We start from the raw sequence: 20,310 nt of genomic DNA on the forward strand, positions 1-20,310 counted from the left end.
GAAGCATAAGGCACTGCACCCAAAGAACTTGCCTTTAAAAACAAGCAGTCGTTTTCATTTCAAGTTTCACACACACACAGTAAACGAAACAAAATTAACTTTGTGATTTACCATTAATTACTTTATTTAAAAAAAACAACTACATTTTACAAAAAAAGAGAGAGACAAGACCTCCACAATTTCAATATGAAACTGATGATGTCGCTTTGCAGGCGATCGTGCGCTGTCGGCTCAAGATACGTGAACGGGTGAAATACCTGCGTGGAATCTGGAAGATTGGACCTGGTTTGCTTAAGCTATTTTTGGCAATGTGTCATTTCTGGCCATAGCACAGTCAGCCACTACCCTGATAGTGTTGTTGTGACGTCACGACGTACGGCACGCAGGACACGCCCGCTCTCTTTAGTCTACAAAAAACACCAAGTTACTAAAATCTAGAATTGAAACTGTCACGTGTGTCCAGTAAAATGGTAGTTGATGATAAAAAAAAAATTGATAAATGACATAAGGCTCTCATTGCATAGCAGTTTGATCCACGCCTGGTTTTACTATGAGTGTAACCAGACACACCTGAACTTGTTACCTATAGACCTATAATCAAACGCTTAGTAAAACCTGAAATAGGACAAAGCTGCTATGCAACAGGAGTCTTATTTACAGCCCTGAATTACGTGTTTCCCCATAAGTTACACTGTCCCAAATCATGTTCTGTGTCTGCTTTATGCATTATCTGAATAGGAAGGGTTCTGTGCACTCTACCAGAAAGAAGACTTTGTTGACAACCTAGTTTGCTGTAATTTACATTAGCTTGAAGAGGCAACTGACTACTTTAGGACCTGCTTGGAATAAAGAGCAGGACTAGAATGGATTTCTTTATTATTTATTTATTTCTTAGCAGACGCCTTTATCCAGGGCGACTTACAATTGTTACAAGATACCACATAATTTTTACATACAATTACCCATTTATACAGTTGTTTTTTTACTGGAGCAATCTAGGTAAAGTACCTTGCTCAAGGATACAGCAGCAGTGTCCCCCACCTGGGTTTGAACCCACAACCCTCCGGTCAAGAGTCCAAAGCCCTAACCACTACTCCACACTGCTGCCCTAAAAAACCGAGCGGACACCATCTGAAACACCTTATTTATCACATGCCCTGACGCAACACATCATTTAAAGACACTTACCTCAAGATGACCATGCTGGCACTGACGGCTTTAAATATAATAGAAAACTGGTTTATAACTTTTTGTTAATTTGTTGTTTAATATTCTAGATCTGCTTTTCATTTGAATCAGCTTACTGTGGAAAGTCCACAGCACTTAAGCTGAGGGAACATAAGGCCACTTTTTCAAGAACAAGTGGCTGAAATCTGGTTCCAGGGAACCTAGTCTGAAGTTGCTGTATCAAACCCCAAGTCTCCCCTGGTGTGCCGTGCAGTGACCTGAAACCTAGTCCAAGCCACAACGTGGCTTTGTCTTCTCTTAGCTCTAGATCAAAAAAGTAATGTGTTTTTAAAAAGCAGACAACCAACTCGCTCTCTGAAGCATGTCCATGAAACACCGACTGCCAGTCCCCAATACTGCTGGAGCACAAGAGACTTTTATTTTCATTAATTTATTCATGTATTTTTTTTTTTTATTTTAATTTTAAGAATGATAGTTTTAAGAAAAAAGATTTCTATGACAAAAACAATAAGCTGCGGTAATGCCCCTTTGACCATTACAATAAAATTGATTTAAAAATGTTTTTTTTGTTTGTTTTTTTTTAAATCCACCTTGCACCAGGACCAGATTTGTATTCTAGTCTTTAGGAATGACACATTAGGACTATGAGGCATGGATTTCCTCTACTGTAAATTTTGCGCCCAGAACCGTGCAGACAGACAACTAGAACGAGACAATGTTGAAGTTCTTAATTTATTGAAATGGTACTGTGGTTTATTTAATTTGTACTTTTTTATGAACAATGTGTATTGCTTTTATTTTAAGAGGAAGAACATGTTGCACTGGTTGTTAGGGAATTTATCCCTTCAAAAAAGATGGAAAAAAGGCGCCAATTCTACTGTTATATACAGCAATTTCAGGTTTTACTGCACGCTAAACCTCCACCAATTAAAAAATCACATGATTGAACTGCTATGCAATGGCAGTATGATTCGCAACTATGAAAACACTATTAAATACAACATTTTCAACTAAGCTATTGTACAAGTGTGCTGCTTACTTGTGGAAATACAGACATGTTTTGTATTTATTTATTAAAAAAAAAAAAAAAAAAAACTACTTATTTTAAAATCCCTTGTAAAAGGAGAAAGGTATATATATATATGTAGCCCACAAAACAAATGTTATTAATTAAACTTTCATGTACTGTGTTTTTCTCCCCCTCCTCATCTAGGAGTCCTTCACCATAATGGTTTGAATTGCTGTCATAGAAATTTAACATTTTCAGCTCTTATTTCATTTTATCAACTGGTCAGCGCTGCACCACAATATTTGAAACATTCAGATTCAAATTCAGGCACTTATACCTGTACAGAATAATTTATTTGGGGGACTGAAGAAAGAATGGATAACCTAAAACCAACAGCTAATTTAACTTGGCTTTTTTTTTTTCTTCTTGGAAATTAGTTATAAAATCATTAAGTACCAAATGAGATCCCTATATACATACTGTAAAGAGACACAATTATTATTAAAGTTGGACAATATACAAAATTAGTTTCTACTTTTCCTAAGCATGATACAGATATAGTTCGGATGACCCTTAAATGGACCGCACAGGGCTGGAAACTGGGTCCCCATTGAATAGCAGTTTGATCCGCTCCTGGCTTTTACAATCGCCTTGTTGCGATTAAGACTTGAATTGTGCAGGTTGAGTGAAAGCAGAATTCTCAAAACAGAATTTATTTAGTTTTGTTTTACGAAAATGTGCCTTCAGCTGGCTGGCTGGCTATGTTGAGCTTGTCAAAAGAATCCTAAATGCCAGGTACTGAACAGCTGTCCTCACTCTGCTCAAATCATGTGACAATTCAACTCTGTCAGCCCAAACTCGAAATACAATTCCGCACAACACTTCAGTAAGTTTTTTCCGAAATTTGAATAAGAGATCAATAGGAACGCTTCACTCCAAACACAGAAACACTGACCAGAAGAAACTTAGCTTTAATGTTTCTTAAGCTCAGGCGCGTCTTAAAACTGCTATAAAATAGGATTCATTAACATTTACTATACAACCCCTGGACTTTTATATGATTTCGAACCTCAAACATCACCATTTTTGCAGCAATAAAACAAAAAAAACCCAATTATATATATATATATATATATATATATATATATATATATATACACACACACACACACACACACACATATATATATATATATATATACACACACACACATATATGTATATGTGTATATATATATATAATTTTTTTTTATTAAAATAGAAAAAATTAAATAAACTAGGAAAGCTGCTCTCATGATACACATATTTATTTTTAATACGGGGTGCAATTTATCTAAGGCAACTTTTTTTTTTTAATCAATAGAAATAAAAACGGATATCTAAAAGAGGTCTTTAATTAGTTTCTTATATAAAGTAGGAATGAGCTATATAACATATTGTTGCATTTCTTGAAATATACAGTTATACTGTACAAAGCTTTATTTTCCACCCTCTTGAGTTTAAACCTTGCCCAGTCCAAATTGCTGGTCAACACTCTGAACTATAGATATACACCATTTGTATTTTATTATTAATATTTTTTTTTTGTTTGTTTTGTATTTTTTTCTTACAGTTAACAGCAAACAGAATAAAACATTGACCTCCAGGTCAGTCACCCTGCGAAATCTGAACCACAAGGCAAATCAGTTCTATAACAGGGCAGAAAACATGAAAAATTAACCCTTGTCTCAATAGCTGGAAAACATTTAGGACAGAGTGAATACCAGTTTTTAACTGATCAAATTAATAATAAAAAAGGCATCCATATTAAAAAGTTCTGGGAGTTTTTAAATAAAAAAAACTGTAATTTGGACGGTGATGAGTTGCAGACATAGTTGAACTTACACACAAGACTGGAAAATAAAAAATAAAAAAAATAATTAGAAAGTTGAGAATTTCACAGCAGTTCTGTTTTTTCTTGTTTGTACATCCAGGTGCAAAAAAAAAAAAGGAAGTTCATTTAATAAATCTGTTTTACAAAGCCATGGTTGGAATAAAAAAAAAAACTAAAAAAAAAAAACTAAAAACAAAACCAAACGAAAAAATTAAAGTACATTGCTTTGTGGAGTTACGACCAGGAAGCATTGTTAAAAATGGTTAAATGGCACTGCTGGCTTAAAGACCAACCAAATTTATTCCAGTACCGGACGTAGATGTTTCTTTACTTCTTTCTCTTCCGTTTTTTATGTTTTTCTTTCAATTTTCTTTAAAAAATATGTTCTATATATATTTTTAGTTTCACAAGTTCTTGGTGTTCATGTGAGTTTTGTAATGCTTGGTGAGGTGATCGCTCCTCATGAAACGCTTCTGGCATTGCGAGCACTCAAAGCGCTTGTCTCCTGAAAAAACAAAAATTTTGATGGGGTTTAAAAGACACAACGCATTACTTTCCCTAGCTTCCTGCTTTGTCGTACGTATTCCTGCAATATCTTTTTAAACAGCATCGCAGTTGTTTTGATATATTGATTAACTTTTTGCGGTTAACAAAATTATAAAATGAAGTTAATAATAACAATATAGGTTGGAGAAAATTAAAACTGGTACAAGATGCCAGTTAAAAATGCTCAAAAAAACTTCAAAGTTACCTGTCCTCAAAATGGCACTTACTGGGTTAAGAAAATCCATCTGTATTTCCATAAATATACAGCAGTAGAGAAAAAAAAAAAAAAAAACAGAAACTCTTTGGAGTCATCATGCGCTGGACTTGCCTGACCTATGCACCATGTACTGGATATTCAGCCAATGCACTATCCTTGCATTACAATGTTATTGTAGATATAACTTGTTGCATCCTAGTTCATATTGTATTTTAGTAGCATTATTTGCACTTACTGTAAACTACACAGTATTTAAATATGAATCTTGCATTGTAACCCTTTACTGCCCTGTAACATCTGTAAGTCGCCTTGAATAAAACAGGCGTATGCAAAATAAATAAATAATAATAATATAACAGAAATGACACTGACAAGCTCAGGGTTTAAAAATGCATTGACAGGTTGGATCTGCTCAACTTCAAGGACTAGATGCTCCCCCTTCTGTGGGACACTGGGAGTCACGTGGAGCGTGGAAGCGCGGGACGGAGGGGAGAGGAGACACTGACCTGTGTGCGTCCTGGCGTGTCTCTGCAGCTCGTCGCTGCGTGTGAAGCGCTTCCCGCAGAACACCCAGTTGCAGACAAAGGGCCGCTCCCCCGTGTGCAGGCGCACGTGAGCCCGCAGCAGAGAGGTCTTGCGGAACGTCTTCTCACACCCCGGGATGTGGCAGATGTGCTTCTTCTTTCCCAGCTCCCCCGGCCTGCGGAAAATTCAAAACAACCCGGGGATTAAAAAAAAATAAGACCCCCCCCCCCCCCTCCTCCCATTGCATAGCAGTTTGATCCACGCTATGGCTTTGTTGGTATCACTACTTTATATGAGACAGAAAACCGAGGTCCTATTGTAAGTGATTCTGCAGCAGCTGTTGCTGATGATGCACAGCTCACCCCCTAGTCTTTGTAAGTCGCTTTGGATAAAAGCGTTTGCTATATGACCAATTCATTACATTTTCCAGCTTGGCTGTTTTTGTACATGTGAAATGTTATGCTTACATGTTTCGGATTTACTCCCATGGTAGGGGTTATGAATGTCTGACATGCATCATTTATTTATCAGGAATCAGGAAAAAAAAAAAAAAAAAAAACTCCTGTTGCATAGCAGTTTGATCCACACTTGGTTTCACTAGGAGTTTAATAAGACACACCCGAGCTTGTTACCTATACACGCTGGGGCTAATCAAGCTCGTATTAAAACCTTGAATGGGTGAAACTGCTATGCAGTGGGAGTCTTATTTCTACTCCTGAAACACCCAAAAAAAAAAAAAAAAACACACCAGAAGGATTGTAATGTAAGAGGTCTGTCTAAAGCAGGGGTCTCCCACCCTGGTCCTGGAGAGCCCCTATCCAGCAGGTTTTATCGGTGTCTTTACATCATCAGTGGCTAAAGATATGGAACACCTGTTAACCTTGACTAATTAAGCCAATAATTGGTTCAATTAAGTAATTGAGAGATTGGTTGAAACAAAAACAAGCAGCCACAGTAGCTCTCCAGGACCATGGTTGGAGACCCCTGATCTAAAGGAAGGCTCCACAATGTATAAACCATTTAAGGTTTTCCATGGGCTTGAAAAGGCAACGCTGTTTAGATTTTTTAAAGACCAGCTTTTGTCTGGAGCCATTGTGAAGTGACATTTGCATCCTTGCCATACCTACAGCAGCTATTTAACAAAAAACAAAAACTCATTCGTATTGAGACAGCTGCTACCGCTTGTTAGATTAACTGTGATACACAAACCTTAGCTTTAACAACCTACATTTTTCCATTTACCCCTCTTGAAAGTGAGTCTATCATCACCACTTTGGAGACCTCTAGTATGGAGATCTGCAACCTATTATACATCAATGTAATGCATTGATTTACCGTTTGGTTCATAATGAGACCCCCCTCCCTCCCTCCCTCCCTACGTTTGGTATCACTTGCCTTTTCTCCGCGTCCTTGCAGTTGGGGCAGGTGCAGGCCATGCGTCGTTTCTTCTCCCCGGGCTGCCCCTGGATCTCCAGAGCCAGCGCGTGCTCCACCTGCAGCTGGTTTCCCTGGGATGGACTCAGGCCGCTGATTGTCAGGTTGTTTCCAGAAACCGTCTGGACTGTCAGGTGCTGCGGTCCTGCTAAATAAAGAAAATGTAAAATGATTACAGATTGCATGGTCTAATAGTTTCGCTTTCAAGCTATTTTTTTTTTTTTTTTTATTGTACTAGTAGTTCTAATTTATTAAAATCAGAGCTATAAAAATAGCTGTATCCCAAGACATATCCATCAACCACAGGGATGGAAATAAGACTCCTGTTGCATAGCAGTTTGATCCATTCCTGGTTTTTGCTATTGAATTTATTAAGACACACACCTGAGCTTGTAACCCATACACTTGGCTACTAATCAAGTTTATAGTAAAACCCAGAATGGGTGAAACTGCTATGCAATAGGAGTCTTACTTCCAACCCCAATACAACCAAATGGATCTTTTTGCGTAAATGATACCATCAAAATGTTACTTTCTTTTCCCCCACTGTATTAAAAGCACAGCACCTGGATATGGAAAAATATAAATCCATTTTCACAATCAATTAAAAAGGTCTTTGTAAAACAGTCCGTATCAACCACACCAAAAAAAAAAGTTTAGGTTGTAATTTTTCATATACCGTTCATACACACATCTCTTAATAAAATCTGGTTCATCACTGCCAACTACGACAAACCCAAATCACACAAAGATCCTGAAGACGTGGATCTTCTGCGTCAGCTTGCTTGTGAAGAACACAAAGCCACGCTGCTGAGCCTCTTACCTCCAGCGCTGGTGATGGTGACGGGCAGGCCCTGCACCTGCACTCCGTTGATATTGATGGTCTGCACTCCCTGCGCGGATGTGTTCAGAGAGATGAGCCCCCCGGCTGGGGCGATCTTGGGGAAGGTCCTTTCTTTCCGTCCCCCGGGACCCCCCCTTTTGCCGCCCCCTGGCGCGAGACTCAGTGTTGTGCCCACGCCTCCAGAGCTGGCCATTGGGGTGGCTTCCTGCACCTGAATCGCTTGCCATTCCCCAGAAGCAGTTTTGATAAGGACCTTGGTGTAAGAGAAACATATGCTGAATTAACTGAAAAGTCATTAACAATTGCTTCATTAAAACCCATCTTTATTAAAAAAAAAAAAAAAAAAAGTTTTATTATTTCCAGTTTAGCCACTGCTAAGTTATTTAAAAAATAATAAAAAAAAATGTCCATGTTGCAAGGATGGAAATACAACTCCTATTTCATAGCAGTTTCACCCATTCCAGGTTTTAATGCCACAGTGTACAGGCACAGATGACACATACGTAACAAGCTCAAGTCTTATCAGTCACAGTAAAACCAAGAATGGATTAAACTGCTATGTGACGGGGGTCATATTTCCATCCCAGTGATGAATTGCATACGAAGAAGCAGCTCTCTTAGAACCATATGAATCACTGTTAAAACTGTCAAGGGATGGGGGTCTGTTTCACTCCCTGTGTTAACATTAAACACAATGCATTATTTCAGCGAGGGGGAAGAGAAGGTGAAGCCCCAGCCTACCTGAGTTGGTTCTGCTGCAGTCTGCAGCTGCAGGTTCTGCGAGGGTTTGTGTGGGACCGTGGGCAGCGTGGCGGAAGCAGCCTGTACCACCTTGAGGGCTTGCTGTGGGATCTGGACCACGTGCTGCTGCTGCTGCTGCTGAGGCTGCTGCAGCTGGACCTGCTGCAGCACCGCTGGCTGGCCCGATCCGGGGCTCTGCAAGATCAGCAAGTTGTTTCCAGCCTGGGAAAAGAGAAAGAGAGAGAGAGAGAGAGAGAGAGAGAGAGAGAGAGAGAGAGAGAGAAGGGATGGGAACAATGAACAGGCAATCAAAAAGGATTCATTTCCTTTTTTCGAAACGTTTTGCCCAGTCGATTTTGTAATAGTTCCTTGTTTGCTCTGATGTACACATGCACGGCAAAAAAAAAACATAACTGGTATGAGCAATTTTGAGAAAAGCGCTTGAACCAACTAATCACGATTACCCTTCAGTAGCAGGCAGACATCCACCAGATGCAGGGCTTGCACAGACAATAGACTCCAATTGCATAGCAGTTTCACCCATTCCAGGTTTTATTAAAAGCCTGATTAGCCCCAGGGTACAGGTAACAAGCTCAGATAGGTGTGCCTTAAACTCATAATAAAACAAGGAATTAATTAAATTGCTATGCAATGGGAGTCTTATTTCCACCCCAGTGATGGATCACATACAAAAGAAGGAGCTATCTTTGAACCATATGCACTGAATCACTGCTAAAATCAGCAAGCGCCAAAAATTAGGCAGCAAATATGCAACTTTTCTTACTGAGGTGTAGGACCATTATCAACGAAGATTTACGCAGCAGAAGTTCTCGCACTCCAAGTCACGCCATTTGGTATTTTAAGGCATTTTAACCTTTCATGCATGGTGTCCTCATGGGAACGAATAAAAAAATCTCTTCCAGTCTTTATATAGGGACAAACGGAAGATGCAAATGGCTGACAGCCTCATATGAGAATGCCACGCTCCCAGTGCACCCCCTCCCCCAGATCCATCATATAAAGCAATGGGGGAAAAAAAAAAAGAAAATATTTTCACTGAAAAATATATTTAATAAGTGTTCAAATCTATTTTTTTCTTTTTTTCCCCAAGCTATTTAATATTTCATGCACGAAGAGGTTAAAAAAATGTTTAAAAAAAATTATACATATATATATATATATATATATATATATACAGTATATATATAAAAAAACAACAACTGGTGACGATTTGCGACAAGTAAACTAAAAATAAAAGCAACACGACGGTTCGGCAAACCCTACCTGGATGAAGTTATCTCCCATGGTTTCGATCAGCAGGGTCTCCACTTGCTCTGCTACAGCCACAGACTGCTGCTGCTGCTGAGGCTGAGCCATGGCTACTGCTTGTGCTGCCGCCAGTTTCTTCCTAGACCTCCTTGTTGTCTTAACCGGTGAAACAGGAGCGGCTTCTGTGATGAACTGGGTCGTGCCTCCGTCCCCGATGAAGCTGTTGAGGGGCAGCGTTAACCCACAGGGCAGCTTGACCATGCCGGCGGAGTTCTGCCCCTTCTGCGAGGGCTTGATAGCCACTGTCTTTTGCTGGGCTGCGAGAGGAGGGGGCTGCGCGGTGGTGGTGATGATGGCTTGGTTGGTGCCGGGAATGATCTGTATCTGGCTGTGCCCGCTCTGGGGCACGCCTGAAACCTGTATCGCCTGCCCGCCGGCCGTCTGAAACTGAGGCACCACCTGGTACTGGATGCTGGCATTGGAGCGGGCACCCTTGCCCAGGACAGGAGGGTTCTGGATGGTAAACACAAGGGGAGTGCCGGCCGTGTTGGAAGAGCCCAGGCCCGCGGGGATCTGTATGACGTTCCCTTTCGTGGACAGGAAGCCGTAGTTTTTAGGGGGCGCCGGGGCGATGGGGGCGGGTTTGATGGGGTGGAGTCTCCTGGTGGCGGGCTGGGCTGGTGTGGTGCTTGCCGGGGCTTGAGCTGCGGGAGGTCCTATCTTACTGCATGTCGCTGCCAGCATAGCAAGGGGAGAGGGCTGGGAATCTTGCTGTTAAAATAAAATAAAAATGCATTGCCACAGGCAAAGATCTGCACACGCTGTACACACTTAATACAATGATAATAATGAGGTTGACAGCTCGCCTACATCTGTATAACATACTGAGTTATTGTTTCACATTATTAACCCATGACTTACTGTTAACAAAATATAATACAATTAAAAATTGGGGTCCATTCCTGTTTTTCATTTCCTTCGAAGGAACTGGAATTGCTATTTTAGTGACACAATTGTTGTGATTGTTCAACTGCTGTCATTGGAAGCCAGTTTAATTGACTCACAAACAGCGACTTCAATTGAAGTCATTTGTTGCCACTGACTGCAAGAAGCTTGTTTTAACAGAATACTGCCGATTGCCATTTCAATCAACGATGTGTTGGAATTGATTAAAAGGGAATTGGCATTGGAATTGGGAATGGATTTTGAAAATGAATTGGAAATGGAAAAACAGGAATTGACCCCAGCCCTGTATACAATTAAATGTGATTATATACATAGATACGTATACATATACATTATATATATATATATATATATATATATATATATATATATATATATAATTTTACATACCTGTGCTGTTGTTGCAGATGGCTGCAGGTACTCACTAGGGCTTACAGCTGCTGTGGCTGCCATGCTATCCTGTTGGTCTGCAAACCCACAACCAAATAAAAAAAGGAAAAAAAAATAAAGTTGATTCATATGTGCTGAATTTTACAAAACACAAACTAAGCAAAACCTGCGTCACAGGGGTGGAAACAAGACTCCTATTGCATCGCAGTTTCACCCATGCCCGGTTTTTACATGTGCTTGATTAGCCCCAGTGTGTACAGGTAACTAGCTGAGGAGTGTCTTATTAAAACCAGGAATGGATCGAACTGCTATGCAATGGGGGTCTTATTTCCTTCGCTGCATTAAGCCGGAGTAGTCTACAGTAACCTCTCTGATGAATCCCTGAAAAATAACCTCATCAGTCGCTGAGCAGAGGCATAATTACGCACTTTAGATCAAAGAACAAAACAGAATTATTGATAAATTAAAATAAACCGGAAAGACACAGGCACATATATTTCCCTTTTTAAAACACCCAGATAAAAAAAAAAGCACACACCCTTCTCCATTTTAGCTCACGGTCCTGGTTTTAAAATACTAGTAATTTACATGGAGCTTAAAGACAGCGTGTGATACTTTTTTTTTTTCTTTTTTAATTGCTCAAAGCCTGCTTTACAATGGAAAAATCGTAGGCGGCTCAGCGAGGCAGAATCATCACTGGAATGAAAGAGGAGCAGCTCAATGCACCAGAGAGCAGCTCGCTGACTCAGGAGGACAGATCAGTTTGCAGTTACAAGAAACTGCAAATGAGAATTGCTAACGTCGCAAGTGTAACAATTAAAAGTGTGTAATATATATATATATATATATATATATATATATATATATATATATATATATATTAATGTGCAATGGCATTGCCAAAATGTGCAGACAAGCTCAGGTTGTTCCATTTCAACATCAGTCAGCAATTCACTAAAATAATAATAATAATAATAATAATAATAATAATAATAATAATAATAATAATAATAATACAGTTTGAGAGCTTGGAGGTTTTTGATTTCCAACAGTACTTAAAAAGCAAAACAATCTCGCTTTTTAAAATTATTTTAAATGCCTTAATTTTTATTGGGCGACAGCAATAAACAGGACTTGACAGATAGAATCCAGCTGTGTATCATATTTCATGCCTATCAATCAATCAATCAATCAATCAATCAGAGTGCTTCGTCTCTATAACCTGAAGCCAAAGTGGTATAGTTCTCAGGTCGGAGGTCAAGGTCACCAGCAAATTCCCCCAGAGGCATGTATATAAATGATGTAGAAAAAGTTTGACACAACACTTAGGTTGCAACAAAAATCCTACATTTACACATCAAAAAGACGATACTGACAGTCCCGTTTGTTTACATTCTCTGACGGGACATTACATGGGCTACAACCTCCTAAAAAAAAAATTACAAACCGTCTAGAAAAAACATATTAAGACAGCAGAAATGAATCTAAAGAGAATACCTTCCTACATGTTCACAACACCCTTTCAAAAACATGAGTACCACTATTTAAAAACAGAAATACAGCAGAATCTGCAATTCATTTTTTTTTTTTAATAAAAAAAGGGGAAATTATGTGATTTTTTTTTCTCCTGCAGTCTGTAAAGATATATCTGCTGGTTTTGAAGAAAACATGTGAGAGGAAATGCGCTGAAGCAGCAGCTTTTAAAGAGATACTGGCTTCCTGTGGTGTGGTAACAACAGTGTACCAGAAACACAGAAATGTGTTTACCCTACATGTAATCTTACTTATCTCTGTTTTGAATCAGAGATGTGTGCAATCCTAATGCACTACAATGCGTGTTTAAACAATCCGAGTTAGTTAAGATTACACTACGTAGCTGGTGTCTGTTTGCAGGATTTTTATTTTAAGTTTAGTCTTCTGGGTCCGAAGCATTCGATCCAGTGTCTGTGGATTCCACAAAGATAGCACGATCCACGACTGGGATCAATTCCCAATTCCAATTCCCTTTTAATCAATCCCAATGCACCACTGCAATCAAAAATGCAATTAGCAGCATTCTCGTAAATAAATAAATAAATAAATAAATAAATAAATAAATAATAATAAGCTTCTCACAATTGAAGTCACCACCTGTTCTAGTCAATTAAATGGACTTCGAATGAAAGCAGTTCAACAATCATAAGTGTTATTATGTCGTCTGTAAAATATCAACTGGAGTTGGGAAATGATTTTAAAAAAAGGAATCTGAATTGAGAAACAGGAATTAACCCACAGCCCTGGCAAAAAATATGAAATATGGCCAACTGAACAAATAACTTGATCAATGAAGTTAATTTAGAGCTTGAAACTGGAAGAAAATCAGAAGACCCTGCGGCCCTCGAGGTCTGGAGTTTGACACCCCTGGTATAGAGATAAGATTTATCTCCTTAAAACCTGCTGGTCTCTTTGAGGTGCTGCTTCTCGGGATACAACCACGCAACCACTTGCTCTTTTTACCGCTCAGGAATTTGCTTCGTGGTGTTTTATTTATTTTATAAGAAACACCAATGCATTGGCTACTGTCAACATAAGCATACAAGGTTTTACTTAAACAGCTAAGCAGTTTCTTGCAACCCCGTAAAAAGCAAACATTATGGAGAAACAAAAATGCAGAGTCTATCACCAAAGCAAAAAAATATTTATATACTGAAAAAAAAAATATTTATAAACAGAAATAACACAGACAAGAGGAAAATATAAACATGCAGCTATCTATTCAACCCCAACATTGTACTTTACTGTCCAACGTTGATCTCAATCATCTTTGATTATTGCTTAATTTGCTAGAAACATAAACGTTCAAATGCTGCATGATACACTGATGTGGACAAAAGTTTTGCATTACCCTATATATATATATATAATTAGAATATAGAATTAACTAATTTGAACTAAGTCGAATGAAACCAGCTGAATAATGTTACCTTAACACATTGAATTAGATACCGCTTGAAAATTTCCCCCCACCCCATATAAAGTACTTACAAAAAACTTAAACATATTACATTTCATAATCTAAAAGGAATATGCTGTACTATTATTGTAGCTAGACGGTAGGTTTTTGCAATATCATTATGTAACTTATTTGATCACATGATGTTAAATAAAAAAATCTCAATTATGTTAATGTATTTATTATTACTTATTATTATTATTATTATTATTATTATTATTATTATTTATTTGAATTATGGCGCAATCCTAAAATTCTTGGTGGTGCAAAACTTTTAGCCAGAGCTGTAGTTCTCGTGTTTCAAAAGTGTCATCTAAAAATTACAAACCAGGAAGCAGCTTTTACATCTACGAACAAAATAAAACAGACTCCACTATAAGACACAGACACGATAAAGGCCGGGGGAGAAAAGGCACCGTAAAAGAATATGCACAATCCAGCAACAACGGTTACAATAACATTTCAATTAAATATTTAACAGAATATGTTAGACCCTCTCTGTATTAACCAACCCTACGACGCGAAACCAATGTTCTACTGTGAATCAGAAGGTTATTCGCTATTTTTCACGAATGTTTTCCAATAAACAAACTACAAAGAAATAAAAACATTGCATGCAACAGGTTAATTGTGCATTTTTTTTTTAGTTTATATACTACAGAGCTGTGCACCGAGCTACACATTTTGGAGCCTGGCCTTTTAAAGTACAGTAGAGATTAGAAAACAGCGCCGCCATCAAATATCAGGAACACGGCCACAGAGACTGCAACTAAAACGATGGTGGGAATACAGCATTTCACATCCATCGCATAACACAACAATAAAAACTGATGCACGGAGAAACGCCTGAACTGAAACTGCTCGGTTTTACTTTCCTAACACACACACACACACACACATATATAGGTTTTTTTAAAACACAATATATTCCCCTCAAAACGAAACCGGCTGTTTATTTTATTTATTTATTTATTTTTTTAATTCGTATAAAACTGCTTGAGTCGTCCATGTATTTAAAAAAAAAAAAAAAAAAAAAAAAAAACCCAAACAGAATCATATATAAACTTAGCAGCACACAGAAACACACAGCGTAAACAGTCATATACGGATATTTTTACACATGTTTTAGGATATCCGAAAATAAAAGCAACTCTAGGTTTGGTTTAGATACCCAAAAAAAAACAACAATTGTTTTTTACGAAGTGAATTGTAATATAAACACCAACGTTTTAATTCCTACCCACCGCTCATGACGACATTCGCTCACCGTTAGCCTCCGAGAGCTACCCAGCGCGAGACACCGCCCGCGCACGGGGGCCAATCCTGGAGCGGCTGGTTGCCCGAGTGACGACGGAGCTAGCCAATGGGCGAAGAGAGGACTGCTGATTGAAAAGAAGCGAACCAGTAGTTTGCGCTGAAGCCTGAATTTTAGCGATTGACGTCAAAGTGATCCAATAGAATACCGAGTTCAAGGCTTCGAAAGGTAGGCCAAGGGGGAATGGATTGATCGGATGGCGGCCAATTAAAAGATGGTCTATTTTGACAGACGGCGCTTCCATCCAATGATAGCGCAGCGATGGCTTTCACTCAAATTTGGATCGACGTCAGCTCTGTCCAATCCAGAGCGAGAAGCAGGCGGGTTTAAGTCATCGTCGCAATTTGGTTGGTTACGGTAAATGTTGACGTAGATTCAATTAGAATGATTGACAGCGTCTAAGTCGAAAGAAGGAAGGCGGGATGTGAGGTAAACCCCCCGTTTTCCATTGGTCAGTTTGAAGTAACTGACAGACAAGTATACCCAACCAGATTGCGGTTGTCTTCCAGTGAGGGGCGTGTTTTTAAGTATAATCAAGAATTTGTCGTTTTAAATGTGATTGACGTCAGCGATGGAAAGTGAATGCACCGCAACAGTATGGAAAATCAATGTGGTAGAAAGCATAGTGTCTTAATTAAAATTATATACGCATATATAAAAACATGCGCGTTGCCTTATCGACGTGGGAAATGTACAATGTCTTTTACTAGACTTGAATTACCTACACGTGTGTTACAGTTATTTTTAATTTAATTTTCAAAATGCAAACGTTCTTCGACAGTGAACTATATATATATATATATATATATATATATATATATATATATATATATATATATACACACACACACACACACACACACACACACACCACTAATATAAATTACAATAATATAAATAAAACTCAATAGCAATTTTCAATTTGAAATTACCTTTTTATTTCTTCAGAATGGCATACTTTTCTTGTTAAAATATAGATAGTTTTTACTCAGTTGTTACTCGGGGTTGCGCCGCAAGAGGGCGCCAGATGCATAGAAACTCAGGCACCGATAAATTGTGACCTCTGTTCTCTTCTTTCAAGAAATGGCTTGAGCCCAAGGATCAGCATATCGGTGCAGTAATCTAAACTGTATAAAACACCCCTAATAGCAATATAATACAAAATGTAAAGTAGGCTAATATGCAAAATAAAGATCACAGACACACACTTTTGATACTGTGAAGATATCAAACCGTTATTATTATTATTTGTTTATTTATCAGACGCCTTTATCCAAGGCGACTTACAGAGACTAGGGTGTGTGAACTATGCATCAGCTGCAGAGTCACTTACAACAACGTCTCACCCGAAAGACGGAGCACAAGGAGGTTAAGTGACTTGCTCAGGGTCACACAATGAGTCAGTGGCTGAGGTGGGATTTGAACCTGGGACTTTCTCGTTACAAACCCTTTTCTTTAACCACTGGACCACACAGCCTTCTCCGTTAACACATTTTTTGGCTTTACGCAAACATAAACCTGGGCTGACTGTATAAAAGTATAAAAATCTCCAAAAATGTAAACCAGTTAAAAAAAAACAAAAAAAAAACCATCTGTGCCCCAATATATTATCCAGCATTTGTGTATACAGTGGCTTAAAAGACTGGGAGAACCAGTTTGAGGCAACTTTGCTGTATCAAGCCATCTCTACGGTTCAGGTCCCCACAGTTCCCTTTCTCCCCACCTCGTTGTCATGGGAACAGTCGCCAGCCACAGGGAGTTGAAGGTCACAGTGAGAAAGAGCGTCTGTATGTGTGTGTGTCTGTGTGTGTGTCTCTGTATGTGTGTGTCTGTGTATGTCTGTGTGTGCCTGTGTGTGTGTGAGTCAGTGTGTGTATGTGTGTCTCTGTATGTGTGTGTGAGTCAGTGTGTGTGTGTGAGTCAGTGTATGTGAGTCAGTCTGTGTATGTGTGTGTGTGTCTCTGTATGTGTGTGTGTCTGTATGTATGTGTGTGTCTGTGTATGTCTGTGTGTGTGTGCCTGTGTGTGTGTGTGTCAGTGTGTGTATGTGAGTCAGTGTGTGTATGTGTGTCTCTGTATGTGTGTGTGAGTCAGTGTATGTATGTGAGTCAGTGTATGTGAGTCAGTGTGTGTGTGTGAGTCAGTGTATGTGAGTCAGTATCAGAGAAGAAAAAAAATTGCCACGTTTATGTTTTTTTTTTTTTTTTTTTATAACTTGTTCATTATTGAATTACAGAGGCAAGCTGATAAATTCAAACCCTTCAGAAGCATGGGTGGGTGAGGGGGAGGGGAGGAGGGGGCTGTCGTCATGGTAACTGCCCGAGACCAGCGAGTGTTACAGTTTCGTTGGCTGTGTGCCTGATCAGACAGTAACATGCACGGTGTTTCTGTCTGTTAGCCTGTTTTAATGCCACCACGTTATGTAGCGCTTTATGGTTCAAGAGTCCTATGTGACTCATCTTTGCAAGGAGGTGCACAAAACAGGGGATAAAATGTCATCCAAATTGTCTCAGATGTATTAAATGTATTTTAGGAAGAATTTGTTGTGCATCTTAATAAATAAATAAAACGTTTCTTATTGTTATCACTAAGCTGGACAGTCTGTCGCCTCGATTGTAACCCTTTCAGGACGGGTTAAACACAGCGGCGGGATTGAATCAAAGTAATGTCTTATAGTAGTAATTAAGAGTCATGGCTGTGCCATAAATTTTGATTGAATTCAGGCCACAGGTCGATTCACTGTGACCCGAAGAAACCAGATTTGAACCCCGGTCTCCGAAGCTCAAAGGCGTGCACATAAAGCCATGTGATGTTTGTTTATCTTTACATATTACCCCAAAATGTAAATTGCTCTGATTTTTTTTATGATTATTATTATTACAAAACAAGTAACAAACTGCTCCTAAAGTTAATTTAAGTAGTCAGCTTCTGGATTGTTATTATATGTGTGTGTGTGTGTGTGTTTAATAATAATGTGTAAATAATAATGTAATTGTATGTAAAAAAATAATGTGATATCTTGTTTCAATTGTAAGTCGCCCTGGATAAGGGCGTCTGCTAAGAAATAAATAATAATAATAATAATAATAATAATAATAATAATAATAATAATAATAATAATAATGTATCTGCTAGCTTCTGTAAAGCGAGCTGCGATGAGACGGGGGTCTTAAAAGCTTTTCTGTCTCTAAACAGAAAGAAAAAAATGGTCCATTTGTATCATCCTCTCACCCTCTCACTTTGATGCGAGTAAATCGTTACATATAAAAAGAATAATTTTTTTTAAAAATTTTAAAAAAGCTTCAGGCGCTATTCAAATCCAGCCTCTTGTAGTTACCACCAGAGGGCGGTGTATTGTCCCCTCTGCTTCAGATCACACAAAGAGGCTGGAATCACATTTAAATCGGTCTTATCCGGGCAGGTCATGCCTGAGGTTGGTGTGCTGGAAATTAAAGACAGCTGGTGGTGACACAGTTTGCTAATCAAATCCTGCCTACACCGGACAGAGTTTACGAACGCACACAGACCTACAGTGAGTGCTTGTGGTTTTCAGGTACCGCAGAGTTGTCAGCCCAGGGGAGTGCAGTATATGTTATTGTTGTGGTTAGTGTTTTTGAGTCAGTATTTTTAAATATATCTTTTCTTTGATTTAGCCTTTCACTAGCGACCAGTTTGGAGCTCTGCTGGCTTGCTCTGCGTTTCGGTAAGTCCCAGTTTGCACTTGAATGACGCTGTATAAATTAAACTGGTATGGTGTGTTACAGCTAGGGCAGGGATGAAAAAGCCAGTTAAGCATAAAAGTCCCCAAATCACGCCGACCGTGTCACGATATTTACTGGCTGAAGTAGGGTTGCCTCCCCCTGTCCCTGTTTTCCATGGATCGTCCCGATTTTGCGGAAGGCGTCCCCGGAATTCTCGGGACACTTAACCAGCACCATAAACTGAACACAAGTTAGATCAATCAGGATACACTATCACTGCAATAGATGAGCAATATTAACCGGTTGTCAGTGGGTAGTAATATTATCAATGTTTCCTATTGGATGAATATAACTTTGAACAGCCCTGCTTTCTGTTGCGAGGTCCCTCAGGGCTCATGGGTGGCATTCCTGTCTGAAATGTGATTCCATCAGATGCATGGCCGGTTACATAACCTCCTGGAACACGAGCGTGTTTATCCTTATCACCCACACCGAGTCCTGTTTGGTTTTGTGTTCATAAATAATTCATTTACTGTTTCACGCAGTCTTTACGTGGGTGTTTTTTTTTTATTATTATTATTTTGGTTTATCTAAATTGAAGCTGTTTGGTTGTCACAGGCCTGCATTTTATTTATTTTTTCATTTATTTATGTATGTATTTGCAAGTTCTTATAAATAAATGATTTGCCATCTAATCCATCAAAGCCCGTGTCTCGCTGCGCTGTGCTGCAAAGCGTACACAGGCAGAACACTTTGGAGAGAGAGAGAGAGAGAGAGAGAGAGAGAGAGAGAGAGAGAGAGAGAGAGAGAGAGAGAGAGAGAGAGAGAGAGAGAGAGAGAGAGAGAGAGAGAGAGAGAGAGAGAGAGAGAGAGAGAGAGAGAGAGAGAAATTGAAATTGCTTTATATGTGGAAAAAGGACACCTGGCTCATATGAGAGGCTATCATGTATTCGCGTCATCCCTATGATTTTTTGTATTCGCGTCCCCAGGTGAGATCGCCATGCATGGCTTCTATTAAGTGATGCATCCTCGCAACTCTATCCTGACACGGCTTCTCTTCTTGAAATAAAGCCAACCCGCACTTACCAACACCCACAGATAATGGAACAGGACAGCTGTCCGGAGGGTGCATCCACACTTGGGTCCTACCAGTTTTGTTTGATCAAACCAAGTGCGGTTCAGTTCCTTTTGGAAATGCAACCCTTATTTCCCGACACCCCCCTGTTTTACATTGGTTGAATATGATCCACGTTATATTGACTAGAACAACAACTGAGATGGTCATTTGAACTGCATATTA

The 20,310-nt window shown here is 39.0% G+C and overlaps 1 protein-coding gene across 3 annotated transcripts; it reads right to left on the reverse strand.

Annotated features, from left to right (window-relative positions):
* Positions 1 to 1,906: 1,906 nt before the first annotated feature.
* LOC117434958 (transcription factor Sp2-like) lies at positions 1,907 to 15,457 on the reverse strand. 3 transcript variants are annotated; one of them, XM_059021206.1, is made up of 8 exons: positions 15,262 to 15,457; positions 11,003 to 11,079; positions 9,662 to 10,417; positions 8,378 to 8,599; positions 7,616 to 7,889; positions 6,754 to 6,940; positions 5,340 to 5,533; positions 1,907 to 4,575 (listed from the first exon to the last, which is right to left on the reverse strand). In XM_059021206.1, the coding sequence occupies exons 2-8, from the start codon at positions 11,063 to 11,065 to the stop codon at positions 4,475 to 4,477; spliced, it is 1,797 nt and encodes a 598-aa protein (XP_058877189.1). In that variant the 5' UTR covers positions 11,066 to 11,079; positions 15,262 to 15,457; the 3' UTR covers positions 1,907 to 4,474. The 3 variants fall into 3 exon arrangements, with proteins under 3 accessions (XP_058877189.1, XP_033913600.1, XP_033913601.1); XM_034057709.3 differs by having other exon boundaries at positions 15,239 to 15,457; XM_034057710.3 differs by having other exon boundaries at positions 15,221 to 15,457.
* Positions 15,458 to 20,310: the final 4,853 nt, after the last annotated feature.

The sequence above is a fragment of the Acipenser ruthenus genome, unplaced genomic scaffold (assembly GCF_902713425.1).
Source record: "Acipenser ruthenus unplaced genomic scaffold, fAciRut3.2 maternal haplotype, whole genome shotgun sequence".
Classification (NCBI taxonomy): Eukaryota; Metazoa; Chordata; class Actinopteri; order Acipenseriformes; family Acipenseridae; genus Acipenser; species Acipenser ruthenus.